At 36.8% G+C, this 19,329-nt stretch overlaps 2 protein-coding genes across 5 annotated transcripts in view; both read right to left on the reverse strand.

Moving 5' to 3' along the window:
• Nucleotides 1-19,329, reverse strand: part of LOC113550225 (putative uncharacterized protein DDB_G0286901) — a 79,166-nt gene that overhangs the window by 10,205 nt on the left and 49,632 nt on the right. Inside the window, exon 1 of one of the 3 annotated variants that reach the window (XM_026951937.1) lies at nucleotides 2,040-2,116. The exons of the other annotated variants lie outside the window; for them this stretch is intronic. The gene's annotated coding sequence lies outside the window, so the exon portion shown is untranslated. Of the gene's footprint in view, nucleotides 1-2,039; nucleotides 2,117-19,329 lie in introns of those variants that run through there. 3 annotated transcript variants of the gene reach the window in all.
• Nucleotides 7,274-13,650, reverse strand: LOC113550226 (interferon regulatory factor 2-binding protein-like B). 2 transcript variants are annotated; one of them, XM_026951938.1, is made up of 4 exons: nucleotides 12,234-13,650; nucleotides 10,555-10,899; nucleotides 8,315-8,790; nucleotides 7,274-8,237 (listed from the first exon to the last, which is right to left on the reverse strand). In XM_026951938.1, exons 1-4 carry the CDS (start codon nucleotides 13,036-13,038, stop codon nucleotides 8,112-8,114), a joined length of 1,752 nt encoding a protein of 583 aa, XP_026807739.1. In that variant the 5' UTR covers nucleotides 13,039-13,650; the 3' UTR covers nucleotides 7,274-8,111. The 2 variants fall into 2 exon arrangements, with proteins under 2 accessions (XP_026807739.1, XP_026807740.1); XM_026951939.1 differs by lacking the exon at nucleotides 10,555-10,899 and having other exon boundaries at nucleotides 12,234-13,642.

A 19,329-nucleotide genomic window follows, 5' to 3' on the forward strand; every position in this document is an offset into this window, starting at 1 on the left:
TTTGTTTGTTTATCGCAATTATAACTACGCGTCATCAGTCTCATCGTGCATGATAAACATATAAGGTTCGTACACCTATTATCAATGACTATTGGGAGAGTTAGTATTATGTAATATTAAAAATTGAAGTACAAAAATCATTGAGCCTTCAAAAAAAAAAAAAAATTCATTTATAAAATAACAATTTATATTTTATTATTATTAATGTAACAATTTTATTTGTCACTTTAAAAAAACACATGGCTAATACGAGTACATTATTTTCAATGAGGAATAATACTATTTTTTTTTTATCCACCGTCGTTTGATTTCACAAGGAAATGTCTTTTTAAATATCATCAGTGCTTACCACTTAGACTTGGGCTATATGTCTATGGGTAATACACGTATATTATATTGTTTTTTTTGTTGCGCCGATACGTAGACGGGGTGGTACGTTTTCGACACGAACGGAATCACATATATATAGTGGTGTAAAGCACTTACAATATTAAACCAGACCGAGGTTGACTTTCCGTCTATCTCTCTATAATTAAATATGCGTCTATTTCCGTCCAAAGGGTCCCGGTTGCGCCAAGAATTTCTAGGGGGAAGGAGAAACCGAAAAACTTGCAGTGCGTACATAAATATATATAAACATATACACACACAAGTTTATAAACGGAATCTCGGGGCTGGAAGCCAAAAATGTGGCAGTGACGTAACTCTACAAACAGCCAGACGACGGTTTCGTCTCATCCGCGCCGCGCGTCAGTGCGACGCACGCGCATAACAACCGCTGGCATATAATAATCAACGAGTGAATGTGCACGTTATGAAATATGAATGTATTTAACTAATATAGCAATGTGTTTATAATGTTTATATGTACAAATGTACAATATAGATGATATAAAACATGTGGGTAATTGGTATAATATGAATATTGGAAGATTAGAAGGGGGACTTGGGAGGAGGGTATTTAAATCCACCGAGAATATTTTCAAGCTTTCCCCTCAGAAGATTTAATTTGTTTTTATAAAACTTATGAAATTAATAAACAACATTCAAATAAATATTTACTTATCATTTATTGTTTATTTACTTTATATTTACGTGTTAGACAGTACACGAGTCGAATAAATTGAAATCTATAGTTAGTATTGATAATTGATAAAAGTGTCAAGACTTTTTCCAAATTTGAAAACATTTTCTCCAATGGCGGTTGGGTTTGGGTTTAATATAAAAATACGGCCAGGACCGGTGATTGTACTCGGAGTAGGTATACATACACCGCTGTCGTTAAAAAAGTATTTAAACCCGTTGCCGCAGAAAACTGCAACGGGAGTTTTCGCGTGACGTCAAGGCTATAAAACTATTGGAGATAATAATAATAATATACAATTTTTTTCCCGATACTCTTAGTTATCGCAGTGGTGCAGTCCAGGAAACAGCGGCCAGTATCTTTTCACATTATAGAAGGGGTTGGTGGACGTTCGCACGCGTTTGAATTTTACGCATGCGCGTTAAATAAACGCGTTTACCGCGAATGTACCTATCTTTTTTAGTTTTTTCATATAACTAAGCTTCCGGATTCGAGAGTTTACATCTAAACTATTTAGTCTACTCAAACTTGCGACTTGTTTATCGTTTTCTAGGGCAACTATTGTATATTATTAAGCATTATAATATAATACGTTATACTTTATACATATATAAGTATTATAGCTTATAGGACTTAACAGATTGAACGAAAACTACCTGTTATCGATTTATATCATAAAATACCTATTTACACAGATGCAATACGATTAGATTTTGACGATATAAAATCGTTTATTCGTATACACACACACTTTTTTTTGTGTCACAATAAACTATAGTGTACTATGAAGGTAGTAGGTACACTTACAATAATGCAATATATATATATATAATAGGTATAAAAAATGTACCGCATTTGAAGAATAGTTTGTACACAAGCACCTAAAGAGCATATGATATAATATATACTATATAATCTCAATGATTACTACGGAAAAATAAAACAATAAGCATACCATTATATAGTATAGTGTATATCGGTGTATACAATCGTTTCGCGCCGAAAATCTCCAAAAGAAAGGCTACTACATAACAACACGCCAAACAAATGTTGTAATACTATTGAGCCTTGTTGCACAAATTGTCCACTATATATCAGTCGTGAATTATTGTTTAATTGTTATTGATTTCCGTACACTGTCCTGACCATTTACGATTTTATACTAATTTATATAGTAAGCAAAAACTATACTGTATATAGGTATATGGTCTGCCCAACGGTTTATAATGACCGTAATTTCCCTGTGGGCCGTGACGTAAAATCGATAAAATGCCGAAACACGCAATACCGCCTGCAAGACGCTATGACTATTTCGTATACAATACCGTCATACTATAATCTATATAGAAATTTACGAACTACTCTCGCTTTTCTACGTTATGGTTTATTTACTTTAAAATTAATATAGTATAATGTATGGGTTACACGTACTTCAGGCACGTAATTTAATGTCGATAAGAGCGATCACCCTCAAAAAACAAATAAGCACCTATTTACATGCCTGCAGACGTTACCTAGTATATGAATTCTCATGATATTTAGAACAACTTATACTCCAATGGATGTAGCTCATAGTATTTAGTTTTTAAATGATGGATTACCATTTTACCTACTGTACCAGTGTTCGAACTGGAAAAATAAAAGAAGATAGACTCTTAAACTTAAAACAAATTAGAGTGCCTTGAAACAATTTAATTCAACCTACTTTGACGCAGACCCTCACCCCTCAGCCGTCAATTCTCAAACTAATAATTTATAATACACGAGAATTAATTAATTATTAATTAATTCACATTAAAAATAAATTTAATTATTGAAATGATTGAAATGCATCTATATTCATTTTTTTTTTAATATATTTGTATACCTATAGTTTACTGTTTGCTGTTGTCATGGTCAGATTCGGTTCAATTTAATTGTAGACAGGTGTACGAGGAAGGGGGTATTATGATTTTATTATACATTATTATTTATTAGATACTTCGAATACTCCTATATTATGTTTTATTGATATATAGTAGGTAATAGGTCCTATTCAGCATGCAATTAATATTTTGCCTAATAACAAAAGAGAAGGTACAACTTTATGCAGTACCTATCATAATAATATTAAATTGTATAATTAATCAAATTGAATTTGAAAATTTACCAAATTAATGTACTTAGGATAAAACAAAAAATTAGGTACTTGATAATTATCACCCCACCATATAGTTGTATTCCTGTGCTGTTATTGTTCCTACAATACTCGTAATAGATGATCTATATTTTAGGAAATGAGAAAACTATATTTTATATTATAATATATTAGTACGTTGCTGGCTTTCGATATTTTATTACCTACTTCGTTCAAACCAATACGAAAAATTACATTTAATACGATAAAACTAATTTTAATGATAACATAAAAGTATATTATACCTAAACCTACCTATAGTCAGTATTACCTGTGGTCAGTATGCATTTATACATATTTTTTGAATTTATAATTATAATAATACATAACTTATTTATTTATTATATTGTTTTTATTTTATTTATGAGGGGGGTTAAAATGTTATGATACATTTTATACGACTATATGGCGGGGCGATAACAAACAAGTATCAAATATTGTTTCAAAAATAATGTACCAATATGAAAATAATGAGTGTTGATATTCTCTAAATATTAAAAAATAATAATGGATTTCCTCTTCCCACACTTTTTTGAGTACTAATTATATTGACTGAGTGGACTGACTGATTTTAGTGAGAGCAAATCTAACGAATTTCGACATTAACCCTCACGTTGTCGTCATAAAAAAAATTAAGATTAACAAATTCAGTTGTTATACACATAAATGATATATTTGCGCACTACAGCATATTAAAACGTATAGTTCAATCGTTTTCAAATTTCTCACATAAATATAAAATTTATCTATACATTAGATAAGTTCCATGATAATATTGAGAATTGGTTATATGGATATAGGTATCAGATATGCAAATCTTATGAATACGTCTTATATTATAGTGTATACTTTAACATTATTCAAAAAGTAATAGTATGTACTATTTAGATTGTAGGTATATACTAAATATTAAAGCCAAATATAATTATAATACAATATCATATTTTTACGATCGACACGAGTAAAATTTGTTATAGCTATGACTTCATTAGTTTTATGTCCACGATTATAGATAAGATAAGATTAACTATAATCGTAGTTATGATATACGTGCCTATGAGTATAAGATAATGTGATGTTTACCAGAACAAAATATTCTTCTCAAGATTAGAATACTGGAAGTTAAAACGGAGACAATCAACTTTTATGTAATCAAAACGAAAAAATTTTATCGAGAACGTCTTTATTCTAAGTAATATGTATGAAAATATGTTGTCGAAGAAAACGAAAACAAAATCTAACAACATGAAACCGAAATATTTCATCATAGCGACGACAACCTCTACGTTAAAATCAACTCATGTATTTAACACGTAACAAACAATAATAATATGAACATACCGCAATGCAATAATAGTTTAAATATTCAAAAACGAGGTCAACGAAAAAAAATTAAATAAAAACTACACATCATCGAAATGTGCCACGTACAAAATTCATGTTCGTATAATATCAATCATAATAATATGTATACACATTCACACATACGCGCATTACACAATTATACGTACGTATGGGTTAGTAGGTAGGTGTTTGGCGTCAGCAATTTAAATTTATCTGTCATCGTGTTTTCTTCGACGAATGTTATATTCTAAAAGTATTTGCGTAAGTAATATTCAGTTATGGAATATAGGAGCAAAAAAAAAAAATCATAAAATACCTATTAAAAAAGCTAGGTAGGTTGTATAATAATATGATCTAAGGTACGGATAAAGGTCATTGCTCATCGTAAATAATAAAATAACCTATAAATATTTCAAATTTAAATATTGATATCGCTTTACGCCGGCTGTATGTCTACCGCGGTCGAGAAACAACCATCCGATCCCCGACGGTAACGTCATAAATTATACAGAAAGGATCGCGCGGGAAAAAGCCACCGTCGTGGCCTGGCTTGTCACTTGTATAGTTGTATATACATAGTGTGCAGACTGAATGTACACGTGTGCAGTGTTGCGACACAACTTGCAGAAAGTGTAAGGTGTGCACATAGTACATGATGACAATTTACAATAATCGATAATGTTCATGTAGCGACAATTTCTTATATCGGTATGATATTACGTGCGGTTAAAAGTAAATAAACATCCTCAACGTTAACGTCGTACAAGAAATACAGGATCCCTGACCCTGGCAAAGGGGGGAATGCTCATTATAGTTTAAGCCCTGAAATAATATACCTACATAGTACATAATGTATTAAAAATAATTTAATATTTTCATGAAAGTACATGCGTAGACTGCGTAGAGTGGCTATGCCAAATCATATAATGAGCCATACATTAAGATTAGGACTTCAATGTTCCGTGTTAATACTTGATTGTGTTACAGTTGGATGTTTGATGTCTGCAGTATGCAATTTACCAATTAAATGAGTGCTGATCGAATATGCAATTGAAATAGATATATAAAAATAATTATATAGAGCATCGTTGTCTTAATTTAGCTTATCTGCTGATAATGCCGATACCGTATCACAATTCACAGTCGGCAATTAGGTAATCGAACAATCGAAGTACCGTTGACCGTTGTTATCGTTATAATATTATTATTATTGTTAAACAATGTACATAACATTATTAATACGTGCAAGAACCCTCGTATTTATTTAATCGTAAACATTATTAATCAAATTATAACACTTATAAGTTATAACTAATATATAAATATTTTTTTTGTAAAAACCGTTTTTCTAAAGGCAATTAAAAACCATAGTTCAATCAAGCCCCGTCCAAATAGTTTTATTTAAATACCATTTTTCTACCGGTGAATATAAATATATATTTATATTAGTACACTATACTGCGGTCTGCGAGCAGTGTAAAACTGGATATCGTGTAAAAACCTAACCCGTCCGGGACACCACATGACATTTATACTACAGCTATGTATATTATATTATTTGCCTACGATACATCCGCCACCGACCATCGCTATTGATCGACACACGACTAGGGTGTCCGGGAAACGAGAGCGTTGGTTTTAATGTCGTGTACGTATAAAAACAGCAACAGCTCGGCAGCGGATTCGACCCTTATAGTCCGCTTACACAATGTACATATTATCGCGATGCCGCCGGCGCTGCCGATCAATACTATATACGTACCAACCCCTCCTCGGACGAGACTAAAATGCCTTTCTTGCATGTACCCTACGTCGGTTTAGACCTATGCGAATACACAATATTAAATTAGATATTGTTGTTATATACACAGAAGCAGGTCTTGCCGAGAAGCACCGCAAAGTTTAGCCGGGATGACGTCACTTGCAAGTCTCGCGTGTGGACGGAAGTGACGAACACTCACTACACGCGCCGTCAGTTTTTATGCACGCAAACGCAACAAACACCGACCGCCCACCGTGTAGTATCACACGAACGCTCGTAAATATTAACGTTTCATTTTTCATTCATAGACTATTACGCGATGTCGCGCGTAGAGGCCGACGAGCTGGCCGGATGCGATCGGGGAGGAAACGGCATTGCGCCATTCTCATTACCCGAGAAGATAACCATCGAGAGACAACAATATCGCCAGGGCATTGATTTATCGAGAACCTTGTAACGCGTAAAGTCGTGTCGATGATTACGCAATATTCGATCGTGAAAAAACATTATAGCAGTAATAGAATGATGTCAAGTAGAAAATTCACAAGAATGGGTACAGCAGTCTTACGCGTATACGAAACGTCCGAAATATTTAACGTGGACAAAACTATTGGACGCAATCCAATCGGCCACCACGTGGGCGAGTTTTTTTATTAAAGACTTCGACCGAGAATAACAACGACTGTCGCACATGCGGAGTTCGCTGCTATAACCTGCAACTATAAGGCGCAGGAACCTAATTTTTTTATTATGATTACGTACTGTGGATTTTACATGTTCAGATATCGAACACGCGATGATAAGCGTTTTAGAAAAAAGCCACAAAAATAAATAAAAAATCAACATTGTTCTATACAATATTAGGTATGTACAAACTTAAAGTACTGATAGTAAAATATTAAACGTGTCCAATGATTACCAATTTGTATTTTTTATTATTATCATTTTTTTTTTATTAAAACACATTAGGGAAGAGGCGGCGGGTGGGAGAGAAACCACAAAATCTAGTACGATAATATTTTTGACAAAATATGTACACGCACGAGATGCAAACAAGCGAGATTGTGAGTTCCTTTACAAATGATCTCCGTTCGAAAACATTAATGTCAAACGTAGTTTCAACGCTACCGGCCTAAATATTAATTACAGGGTACATAATTTAAAGCTACAAAACAATAATATACATTTTGTGCACTTAAGATTTATATATATTATACATATACTTGCTTGACTAGCACAGTCTTAGGACCGTTTTTCTTAAAAATTGTTTTACTTAAAAAATATAAAATAAAAACACGACTTGACTCAGTCTTGACGCCAAAGATTGCTTTCTTTCGTCTCCTTTTCATGTCCCGTCGCCGACGAATGAGCCGACGACGAGATTTCGAAGGAAAACGGCAGGGAAACAAGAACATAACAAGGCTAAAATTATTCTAAATTTCGCCTAAAAAGTAAAAATAAAGGACTGCCCCTACAGGGACGTACAATACCGCAGTAATAACTATTGGCATTTTCACGTAACGTAATAAAATTATTTTATACATAATATAATATACAGTGGGCTTAATAAATAAATGCATATTTTACACTCGAGGCCTCGATCCTTCCAGGCCTATAAAGTCTGATAATCTGATAGGATCCGTAGGTGGTGAAGTTTCATATAACATATGTTTATGTGAAACACATTTACAGTATATAATATGACATAATGAAAATAAAAATAAAAATAATAATAATAATATGATTTATGAGTCTCGTTCTTTTTTCACTTTGAATTCTTCACCCAGTATCGTGGCTATCTCGCCTTGCATGAAAGCCCAGGGCACATTTGAATTTGCCAGCGGGCATTTCTCGCCACTCGGACAATACACCTGCAAAAAAATAAAACACAATTTTTAAAACCAAAACGAAAAACGCAAATACTAAACATTCGAAGTCGTGGGTTTACCTCTGAGCCAGCCCCCTGTCGCTTGATGCTATCTCTCGAGCACGGGAAACAGAACTTGTGATGGGGAACGGACGGACACTGGACAAAGTGTGTGTCTTCCAAACGTTCTTGGCACAACGTACACTTAAGCGTGGCCGTGTTGGCGGCTGCCGCTGCCGCAGCCGCCGCCGCCGACGCATTCGTCAGCGGCACGGAAGGCGGCACTTGCGGTAACGTCGGCGCGGCGGCATCCATAGGGGTGCCGGGCGCAACGCCGTCAGGACCGCCACCGACCGGAACAGACGCATTTAGCGCACTGCCTCCACCAGTGCCGTTCGCGGCTGGACCGCCGACGCCACCGGGGCCGTTGACACTAGGACCGTTGACGCCTGGCACACCCGCGCCGGGGGCGCCGCCGCCGTTGGCTTCGCTCGACGTTACAGTTGTGGAGCTGACATGACGACTTCCAGATGATCTACGTCCGCTGGACGAACCGCCTACAAAACGCGACTTGTTAAAGAAAAAAAAAGGACGGCAAATCAACAAATCTACTTCAAGCAACAAAAAATAATGTACGGAGGTAGAGGAAAGAGATCTCAAGGAAAATATCTGGAAATGTCTTAGAGGAGCGGATTTCATATAAATGCATTTTTTAATTTTTGAAATTTTACAGATGTTATATGTTTAAAAATAATATACATTTTTATAGTAAAATGTTTTATATATCACGAATTCATAAATTTGAATTACTAAATATTTTTTTTAATGTAATTGGTACTTATGACTGAAATACAATATTGTAATGTGATAACTGATAATTATTCAAGTAAACTTTTTATTATCTATACAAGAAATTAAATCATTGATTATACCTACGACAAACTCTTTCCAGATTTTTTTCACCGAGACCTTATTTTTTTCCTAATGTCCTATAGTATGTAGGTATAGCGCGGCATGCGGTTTCTATTTCCACAGTATATCGGTTTTAATACAAGGTTCACAACATATGATGAAACAAAATCTAAAATATTCAATATTCTCATCACGGGAATGGGACACATTTGAAATTTTGTTTTTAAAAAACATAAACACAGTTTTCTTTTAAAAATCAACAAATCTCTTTACTATTATAACGTAGTTGTAGCGAGCAGAAGTTGGCATGTGGTTTACATTTCCCAGGGACGGTTTTAAGGGAGATAATTCGAAATTCTGTTAGTATATAATATTAAAATAGTAAAATATTATTATGATTATCGGTGCCTTTTTTGTAATCTTATACAGGTTACGGACGTTGAAAAAATAAGTCATCACGCACACTTTTCAACGTTCTGTTTTTTTATTCCATAACGCTGAGATAATGATTTTCGACCAATTTACAAGTTATTTTTGAAGTTATTATGCAGTGAACCCGCATAACGGAATAAGTTTATTCCGTTGTGTAATCATCATTTATGACCATTGATTAAAAATGCACGTGCGCAAAAATAAAACATGTAATGTCGTAGGAATTTTTGTAAACGAGCTATTTTCATTGTTTTTTCGCGCTGTTTTAATTATTACATACGCGAATAGATACGAATCGTAACGAAACGAACAATTTAAACATTTCACCGCCGTACCGTTACTACGTAGTCGAACAATTTTTAATTTGATTGAAAGAATTTCCAAGCAATGTTGTGCCGGCTGCGTCGAATGGCTAGCGATAAGATAATAATATTATAGTACTATTTTCAACCGACTGTGTAAGTACTTGAACTATGCACGCGTGATAATAAATTCGACGGAAAGCTATCGATCAAATACAAGTAATCTAATAAACTGTCACATGCACACATCGATAAGACGAGCATTTAAAGTGCACATGAAAGAGAGATGTACACGCGGCACCTTATCTGACCCGGTCGCCCCTATGTTAGCCCACTTAACGGAACGCGTGTTTTATCAGCACAAAAACAAAATATTTGAACAAAAAAATTACAGACCGACGAGATAAAATAAAATATAGTACTCGTTGTTATTAAAAAAGTACTGTTAAATAAATTAATAAATCTCACACGTAAAAAGAAAACAGCGAAACGTTTTTCGGCGCGTTTTGCAGCGGCGGTTGGAGGTGGCGAGTGCCGAGATAACCAAAAGTCTAGAAATTCTGAGTGCAATAAATGCGTGTGCGGTGTGCCGTCGAACTTTCGTCACAAACAACTATACTGCAATGGGTGTATGGATGGAATGGATGGATGGATTTGGCGTGTAAAAATACATACCGGTGGAGTTTGGCGAGTGTTGAGATCCTCGGGATGCGGACCTGGGACCACCGGGTGCCTGGGCGGTGGGACCGGCGGAGCCGGGGGGGCTGCCACGGGCGCTCTGCGGAGAACCGGGCGGCAGGTTATCGGCGACGCTCATCAGCGCCGCCATCGGGTTGCTGGGCCCGTTCTGCTGGTTCTGCGCACCGGGCTGCCCGCCACCGCCGGCACCGATCGTTTGCATGGACGGCGGTCCGTCCGTTGGTGACCCGGTCGTCCGGCCGGCGGCCAGCGGCGATCCAGCCACCGGTCCGTTGCCGTTGGTCATGCACTGTTGTGCCACGGCGGCCGATGCATATCCACCTGGCGCACACAAGGGACGATAAGTAAACAAAAAAAAAAAAACAAAAAAAACAAAAAAAAAAAAACAAAAAAAAAACTGGCCTAATTGTCCGAAAGATAAGAACGTGTAGTAAGATGTTGCCCAAACACACAGTGCAAAGAAGTTATTAGAGAAACAAAGAGTTAGTAAGAAGAACGAAAGAGAAAACGCAAGACGCAGAGTCGTCTGTGGTTGTGCGAATAAGATATTATTGTTATTATTATGATATACATTTTTTATTTTTCCACACTATCCAGTGAAAACGCATTTAGATTTTGAGTTTTTTAACCACGTGTTATTTCGTTTTTAATAGGTCATTGTTGACGACAACGACGACGACGGTTACCACCCCCCCCCCCCAAACGGTAATCCGCGCAAGAATGCACGCGGAGCGTAATATTCGCACTCTAGTCAAAACGCACGAAAATGCACCACCGATCGGCACCCGTCGCCAAAACAACCCACCCGGCACCCAAACAACAATCAATCACCATTACGACGGGGAGAGGAGCAGGACGATCGGATCATCCGATGAGCGATTGTCGTAGAAAACGCGCGCAAGCGCAATGAAACGTATTGCGTGCGTGTGCATGTGTACGCGTTACGTCACGAGACTCGTCGTATACGAGTAACGTTGCCAAATCTATAAGCGATCGACCGACCGCGCTCGCTCATCCTCCAAAAACGCGTAAAAATAAGTCGAATTCCGTAATCTCTTGGTATATTTTTAGGGCCCACTACCAAGGTCGTAGTTCCACAAAAGGAGGCGAATCTGACAGACCGACCGCCCGGTTTAATCACGTCTCAAATGTATTATTATTTTTATAGTGGCCTGCCGGTTGAACCAGGTCGGGGAACCGGATCCCATGACGTCACGGCCCATTCGTCAGCCAACATGTTTTTGTTGGCCGTTAGCGAGTATAATATTATCGACGATCTCGATACGCTCACGCCCCCGCGTCCACACAACATTGCACCCGACCGCTCAACGCTATATATAACCACACGCCAGCTTTACAAAAAATTACTACGTCACAGAAGAGTGTATGCGATAATGAATAATAATTCTTCAATGATAGTTGTGTTGTACTGTTATGCCCAATATAAATCTACTACGTAGCTAAGAAATGCGATATACATTTTTTTCGTAAAGGTATAAATAATATAATATTTGTTGTCGGAACGCGAACCACCGTGGTCATCGATACACAACGACGTCGTCGTCGTCGTCATCGAACGGAAAGCAAATGCAATCACCACGCTACCTACTGCCGGAAGGTTTATTATTTAGGTTAAAAAAAGCGAGGACACTTACTGGACGTTTTGAACGTGGACGTGTCAAACGATGTGGTCCTGATCGGGTGTTTGGGTTCGGTTTTGAACGACCGCTCGACGAACGGCACTGCGAGACTGACGGCCGGCAGCGATTCGCCCCTCTGCAGCGGCGGTCGCTGCTGCTGCTGCTCTTCCATCATGCGCTTATTGCTTTCCGAGTGGTGATCGTCGTCATCGGCTTGCGTACTTAGCCCGCGTTTCAGGCCCTGTCCACCGGCTTGAGCCCGACTCGGAATGTGATGCGCCATGTGTTGCTGCTGTTGTTGCTGCTGTTGCTGTTGCTGCTGTTGTTGCTGCTGCTGGCTTTGAGACAAACGCACCGACGTCCGGCTCATGGCCACCTCGTGGTCGACGTGACCGCCACCCGGCCTACCGGGATATTCCATGAGCGTGGATCGCTGATGGTGCAGGGCCGCATAGTGCGACGTGGCCGCGGCTGGTGGCGGGGGCGGTGGAGGTTGTTGCGTCTGTCGCGCGGCCAACTGGTGGGCTTGCGGCGGCAATCCGACCACTTCTAGGGTGCCGTTTTCGTGTCGATGTGAATTTTTCGGGTGATGTGCGTTGACGGCGTTGGACCCGCCACCCACGGACGTGGACCGGGCCGATTCCTGGAACCCATGGGCCCGTTTCATTTGCCTGGCTGTCTCAATTACCAGCTCAATGCGGTCGGCACCCTCGTAGTTGACGCATCCACGGCACACTGGTTCAGTGAAATCGTGCAACATTGCCCACGGCATGCGAGGCAAGTCGCACAGGTAACAGTGTTGTCGCTTACCCATCTGCATGGTTACGGATTTGTTGGGAGGACGAGTACGCGTGGTGTCAGTAATAGCCGACAGCTATTATTTACCAGTACAGAACACTCGGCGTTGTCGTCGTGTCGTTGTTGAATAATATTTTTTGATTTAACGTCATACGATCAAAATCCATATGACCAAATGTATTTGTAAAAGAAAAAAAAACACGAAAAAACAAAACCAAATCGAACACAAAACTAATAATAATGATAATCCGTACGCGCGAAAACACACAGAGCGATCATCAAGAACGCGTACACGGGCACGTACACACGGAAACTGAACGTAACCGCGCCACACAGCGAGCGCGATGAACAGCCGTAGTCGTAGTGGAGTGACGTCGCTGCGATCACGGCGAGGGGCTGAGCGGGGTGAGACCGGTCAAAGGACGGTAACGACGGGGTGGGGGCGACGATGATTATGATGATGGTGGAGGCGGAGGCAGTGTCGGTGTCGGTGCGCGCGCGGGCACAACGATCGTGTGCGTGTGTTGTCGCAGCGCTGCCAACCTTTTGTTAGCGTCGATGTGGGGAGAGCGGGGTTTCCGCGGCGCGGCCAATGAACAACCGGCTTCTCTGGAGTTCGACGCGCGCGTGACGTATATACCAGAACTCGTACGTGAGAGCGACCCTCCAGTACGCGCATGCGCCCGCGGTCGCCGTCGTAATCGTTGTATTTTATTTTTATCATTGATCCGAAAACCCGCGCACGCGCACGCGCTCGCCATTACGAAAAACACACCGCGCATGCCGACCCGCCAGTCCAGTGCCGCCGACCCTACTCTTCCGCTTGTCCGTCAACCGGGTCAGACGTCGTCGGCGATGCCCTCGGCGGACGGGTGTTGTCGGCCGTGCGGGCGAGCGGGGAAGGCGGCGAGGACACGGCAGCTCTGCGTGTTGTTACGGTCGTCGGCTGTGGCACATCGGTCGGCGGGCGGCGGGGATTAGGAATACGTCACGCGAGATAAAAACCAAACCGCTCGTTGTGCGGCGACGTGCGCGCGCCGACGCAGTGGAGCAACGGTGAATAAGGAGCAGGAAAAAAAGTACACAATAATATCGAATACCTACGCGAACATCCGACACCGGTGTAAACGATATCGTCAAGTATCAACAACTGCTGCTTACTCCGCTATAACAACCCCAACATCAGATATTCAGATGTGTGTATTTTGTATATTGTATAGTGTCGTGTCCGCGTTAAACTATCGCACCATAACTATAATAACTAATAAAGTAATAACACAAAGTTTCGTTGAAATTGTTGTTTCAACGTCAACAAGCCCTTAATTGTTTATTACCCCCTCCCCCCTCGGAGTACTGTTATGATGTTTTATTGTAACTACAAAATGCATTTTTGTTGATATTATTGTTGTTCCCAAGGTGTCGTGTCGAAATGATTGCGGTGGCTACAACTCGCGACCGCTTCCCACGACCTACGCACGTATGCGTTTTGGTTTTTAGTTAATCGCGCAGTGTTCGATTTCATCGTTGCCACTTTGCGCACCACGGCATTCGCGGAAATGCGACCTTAGAATAACAAACCTCTTATCATATTATTTACAATTTTATATTATACAATATTTTATTGATGTTAGTGTAAATCGGATACGATTTGTTCAAGATATGTTACGAATTTACGGTGATTATTAAAGTATATATACTATGGTATAGTGACTACCGCGACATAAGTGACTACGATAACATAATATTTTCAGTTCCTAAAATTCGTGTCCATAACATTTCATCCGGTTTCTGGATACCACGTGGAAATATAATGCAGTTGTTTATAGCGGCGATGCAACAATATTACTAAGAGAGGTTACTATATTAGTTGAGGTGGGTGAAGACCCGTAGAGACCACCCTCGGTGAGTGAATAGTAGTAAAAAAACCAACTATACCAATGATTCCCATGTGTTTCATGAATAACAGGGATGCTGAACAATGTCAAGGTCACTTTTTCCCTCTACAACCGGAGGTGGAACATAATAAACAAACCCTCTCACGTTCGTGAGAGAATCCCAAACGCATTGTTTTTTTCTTTTATTTTGTCCGTCCGTTCCCTTCACAAGTACGTTATTGTATTCACCTGCTGTGATATTCTGGACGAGGTCGAAACCGGTCTAAGGTCTTCATTATTATTATTATTATTATTATTATTTATAAAAACTTCATTTTTACAATATATAGTTATTATTATCACACAGCATTGCTCTTTTGTCACAATAGAGACCAGGCCACGTTCCGAATTAACAAAAAAAAAAAAAAAAAACATCCAAAAGACCACATCAAATATTTTGTCAGAGCATTTTAGAAAGTTGTACAACCGGTTTCAATGCACGATTTCAAAAATGTTTATATTGCACATCCTTAATATAACCAAGTCCTAACGATATTCCTCATAAACGACATAAGCGTTGCCTAATATTTTCCTTTTTCTACAGCTCTTTATATTGTTTAAAAGTTATATTAATATTTGTTATAACTTATAAACTACACCACTTTTAATATATAAATTATTAGTAAACTTAATCAAAAATTTAGTTTTTTGAATAATTTACAGTCTACCAAGATTACAGTTCACACATTTATCGTTTCGTAATTATTTAGGTACCTCGTATCTACTAGGTGAACCATAATCTATCAAATAACTGAAATTACTATAGAATGAGTTGAAAAGATAGAACTGTACTATGAGATAATTTAAACCATTGATATAGAATAGACTATCTTTAAACTTAAAAAAAAATTACTCCGAATGTTAGTTAAAATGTACCTATATAAAATGATAGGTATAAAAGATTATAGAATTTTAAATATTTACGCTTTATAATGTGGCAGGGATATAATACAATAATGAATCATATATTATTAATTCTATCATAAATTAACGCAATTATGATTACAAAATGGGTAAAAGCGTTAGTACGTTTTAAATATGACTAATAATAGTAATTACTTTCGAAAATTTAAGCTAAAATCTGAAATAAATCTATTTTAATATCCAATAGCAACTTTGATAGTTTTTGTCAGTTGTAAAGACTGAAGATATTATGTTGAGTATGTGTGTATCGTGTAAGCCTTCAGTTATGATAATAAAATATAATATGCTATATTTAATATTTATAAACCAAAAATAAGTTCGTTATTTAATTAACTATGATATAAATAATTATTATATAATTAATATAATAGTTACATATTTATCATGATTTAATTATTAGTGATTATTGTCTAGTGGTTCACAATTGCACGAAAACAAAACTGATTATTAATTAACTATTAATATTTTAATATTTTATTAGTAGTCGACGCTTGATAATATGCGTAAATGTAAAATACGTTTATGACTTTACGTAAAAATAAAAAAGGCACAGATGGTTTTAAAGAGAATTATAATAATATTGTCTATTATATAATCAATAATACATGACGTTTTTAAGTGAATGTCATCGGCGTTTTCTATAAATACTTAATATAAAACAATATTTCAGTTATAAAAAAAAAATTATTTTTATATTTTTAAATTATTTACCCTTTTTCAAATAATTACATTTTTAAAAACGGATATGAAGTACACTTAAAAATATCATTTTTATTATATATTCATATATTATAATACTTGTTATAGGCCTACGGCCCTACGAGTAACCAGCCTTAGTTTTTATCGTAGGATAGTATTTTTATTTTTGCATTGTTGTAGTGTCTTTAACAATAGTGTCAACTACACGAAATTGTGTTTTTTTTTTTAATATCAGACTAATATTATTTTTCATAATTGTTCAATACCTATTAGTACGGTAGTAGTATGATTACTAATTTCTAATTACACTAACATCACATGTTTTTCCATCATAGTATGAATGAAAAAATGAACCATTATTAGTAAATATTTAACTTAATGCTTTTTTCAGATTTGTATAATTGGTCACCAACTTACATCTCTAGCTTTAGCATGAATTATTTGTTTAGCATAAACGTGTAAAATCGAAAACAATAAGTGTTGTTATTAGAAAGAAAAAAAAGTAAATTATATAACTTTTTCAAACGCTCAAAACATCTATACATACTACATATTGAGTAGGTAATTACTTATTTTATCATCTGTTAGCACACATCAGTGGTTTTATGAGTTCTAATAATATAATTAATATAAATTAGGTGGTTTTCGTTTAATATTTATATTCTAATGATTTTAAAGAAAAATATTCATAAAATGTTTGGTATTTTATAATTAACGAAGTGTTGCATCAATATAATATGGCCTGTTTCTAAAATGTATCAAACTGATCAAGATAATATAATTTTAGTCAATCATAATATATTGTATAAATCATTTACTTATGGTTTTACTTCTGTTTAACTTAATTATCAATTATATAAGGATTTACGCTGTATAGTTTTTGAGTCTCAATACTTGAATGGGAAAAAAATAATATACTAATTGAGTCCAAGGTTTATTTTGAGTAAAATATAAAACCAACCATAGTCCATAATATATGTTTATGGAGATGACTGTCGACTACGTCTTTATTTTTTTAACCATGCCTGTAGAATTTTTTGTTACTCACAGTCCTAAGTCTGTAAAAATAGGAAGAAAGATGTTTTTTTAGTTTGACGGGACTTAATTATAGTATATACCTTAAAACAACCTGGGACTCTCAATTCGTCCTAAGAGGTTTATTAGGACTCAGTTTATATGCAGCCAGAATTTAGGATGTTAAATAGACAATACTACAATAGTAAATATTAAAATGATGAAAATATTCTAATTGTATGATATTTTAAAATGTATGTTTTCTTATAATGTTGAATGTGATATCTCCTCACCACCTCCCCTAAATATATCTGTATAAAAATATACAATGATTACAATGTATCATACATTTATTATAATAAAATATAGGTATGCTAGTTATACACTACCTCTGATTTGTGAGCAGTTCAATGGCCAAGAGAAGTTTTAGAACTAGTAAGCAGTAGACCTATATTATTAAAGCCACACCTTCATTGTTGTCCAATTTGGTAATGCTAAGAACAGCTGAAGAATTTAGTTTTGAAAAAATATTTAGTACTTTTTCCCATGTTATGAAAGACATTATTAATCATTTTTATACTTGTATAGTAAAAATATAAAATTTATTATATTACAATTTGTAGGGTACTTGTGACAGTTTGAACACGTGCATTTTTTTTTTCGCAAAGTTTTTGGTTTTAGAAGTTCTAAAGCCACTTGACAAGCTCTCAAATCGCAAAACATATAGTAGGCTCACTTAGTATCAATCGTATGATCGAATGATATATCATATATGTTATGGATTATATGATTATAATTTATAATATAGTGTACACCGTTAGGATATACTCGTTCGGCGCGTGGAATAAGCTTACGAATTTTGGTGTAACCCTGAACGTGGAAAATAAGAGCGACGAACCTATCTGTAAAATCCCGCCAATCCAAGCACATTTGTGGACTTGAAACCGAGCCACGTCGAAACTCTTAACGCTCGCAGGAATAACACCAGTGTATAGATTCCACACTATATGACATGCTAGGTACATAAACACCGACACCACTCGTTGAGATGGCATGATGCACCAACGCCGACGACATTGACACGGTCGTGATGAGGACAACGGTCGCATCACCAACGAATTTCCGGGTCAATAAACTCCGTGTTTTCAACTCTCGGCTGCCGAACACACGTCTTGTGTGCACGAGTTGCAACGGACAACCGGCGGGATAGGATATTTTCATATACGGTCGCGTAGCGGTATTATAATATTATATTATGTACGATTACGCGGCGTACATAATAATAATAATAATAATAATATAATATATCATACGCAAACCCGTTGTGGCCGCGCCGGTCTACAACGATTACGACGATTTTTAGAGAGAAAATTCCCGCGAAAATGAAGAGGGAGAGATGAGAAAATATAAAAATACAAAAAGAAACCCAAACGGACACTATAATTTATAACTATCAATCTGTATTCATTCAATACCTACTCTTCGGCTTTCACCAGTCGGATCGTGACGGATGCTACGAATGATAATAATATGATATTACGCGATATCGCGGTATGTGAGCAGCTCTGCGCCACCGCCGTTACGATAGTACAACTCACGATAATTATTTATTTTCCTCCGCTCCGTACGTGCATAAATAATTTAATAATACGACGATAAAAACGTTTAATAATAATGTTATTTCAAACACGATATTATTACAATAATAATATTCAATATGATACGCGATGTTATTATTATTA

Source organism: Rhopalosiphum maidis, chromosome 1 (genome assembly GCF_003676215.2).
Source record: "Rhopalosiphum maidis isolate BTI-1 chromosome 1, ASM367621v3, whole genome shotgun sequence".
Lineage (NCBI taxonomy): Eukaryota > Metazoa > Arthropoda > Insecta > Hemiptera > Aphididae > Rhopalosiphum > Rhopalosiphum maidis.

Excerpts from the sequence above, each read along its gene's own strand:
- LOC113550226 (XM_026951938.1), bottom strand. The coding sequence starts at position 13,038 with ATGCAGATGGGTAAGCGACAACACTGTTACCTGTGCGACTTGCCTCGC. Across the intron at positions 10,900-12,233 it reads GTCCACGTTCAAAACGTCCA|GTGGATATGCATCGGCCGCC; the intron begins GTAAGTGTCCTC and ends TGTGTGCGCCAG. Across the intron at positions 8,238-8,314 it reads GACAGGGGGCTGGCTCAGAG|GTGTATTGTCCGAGTGGCGA; the intron begins GTAAACCCACGA and ends ATTTTTTTGCAG.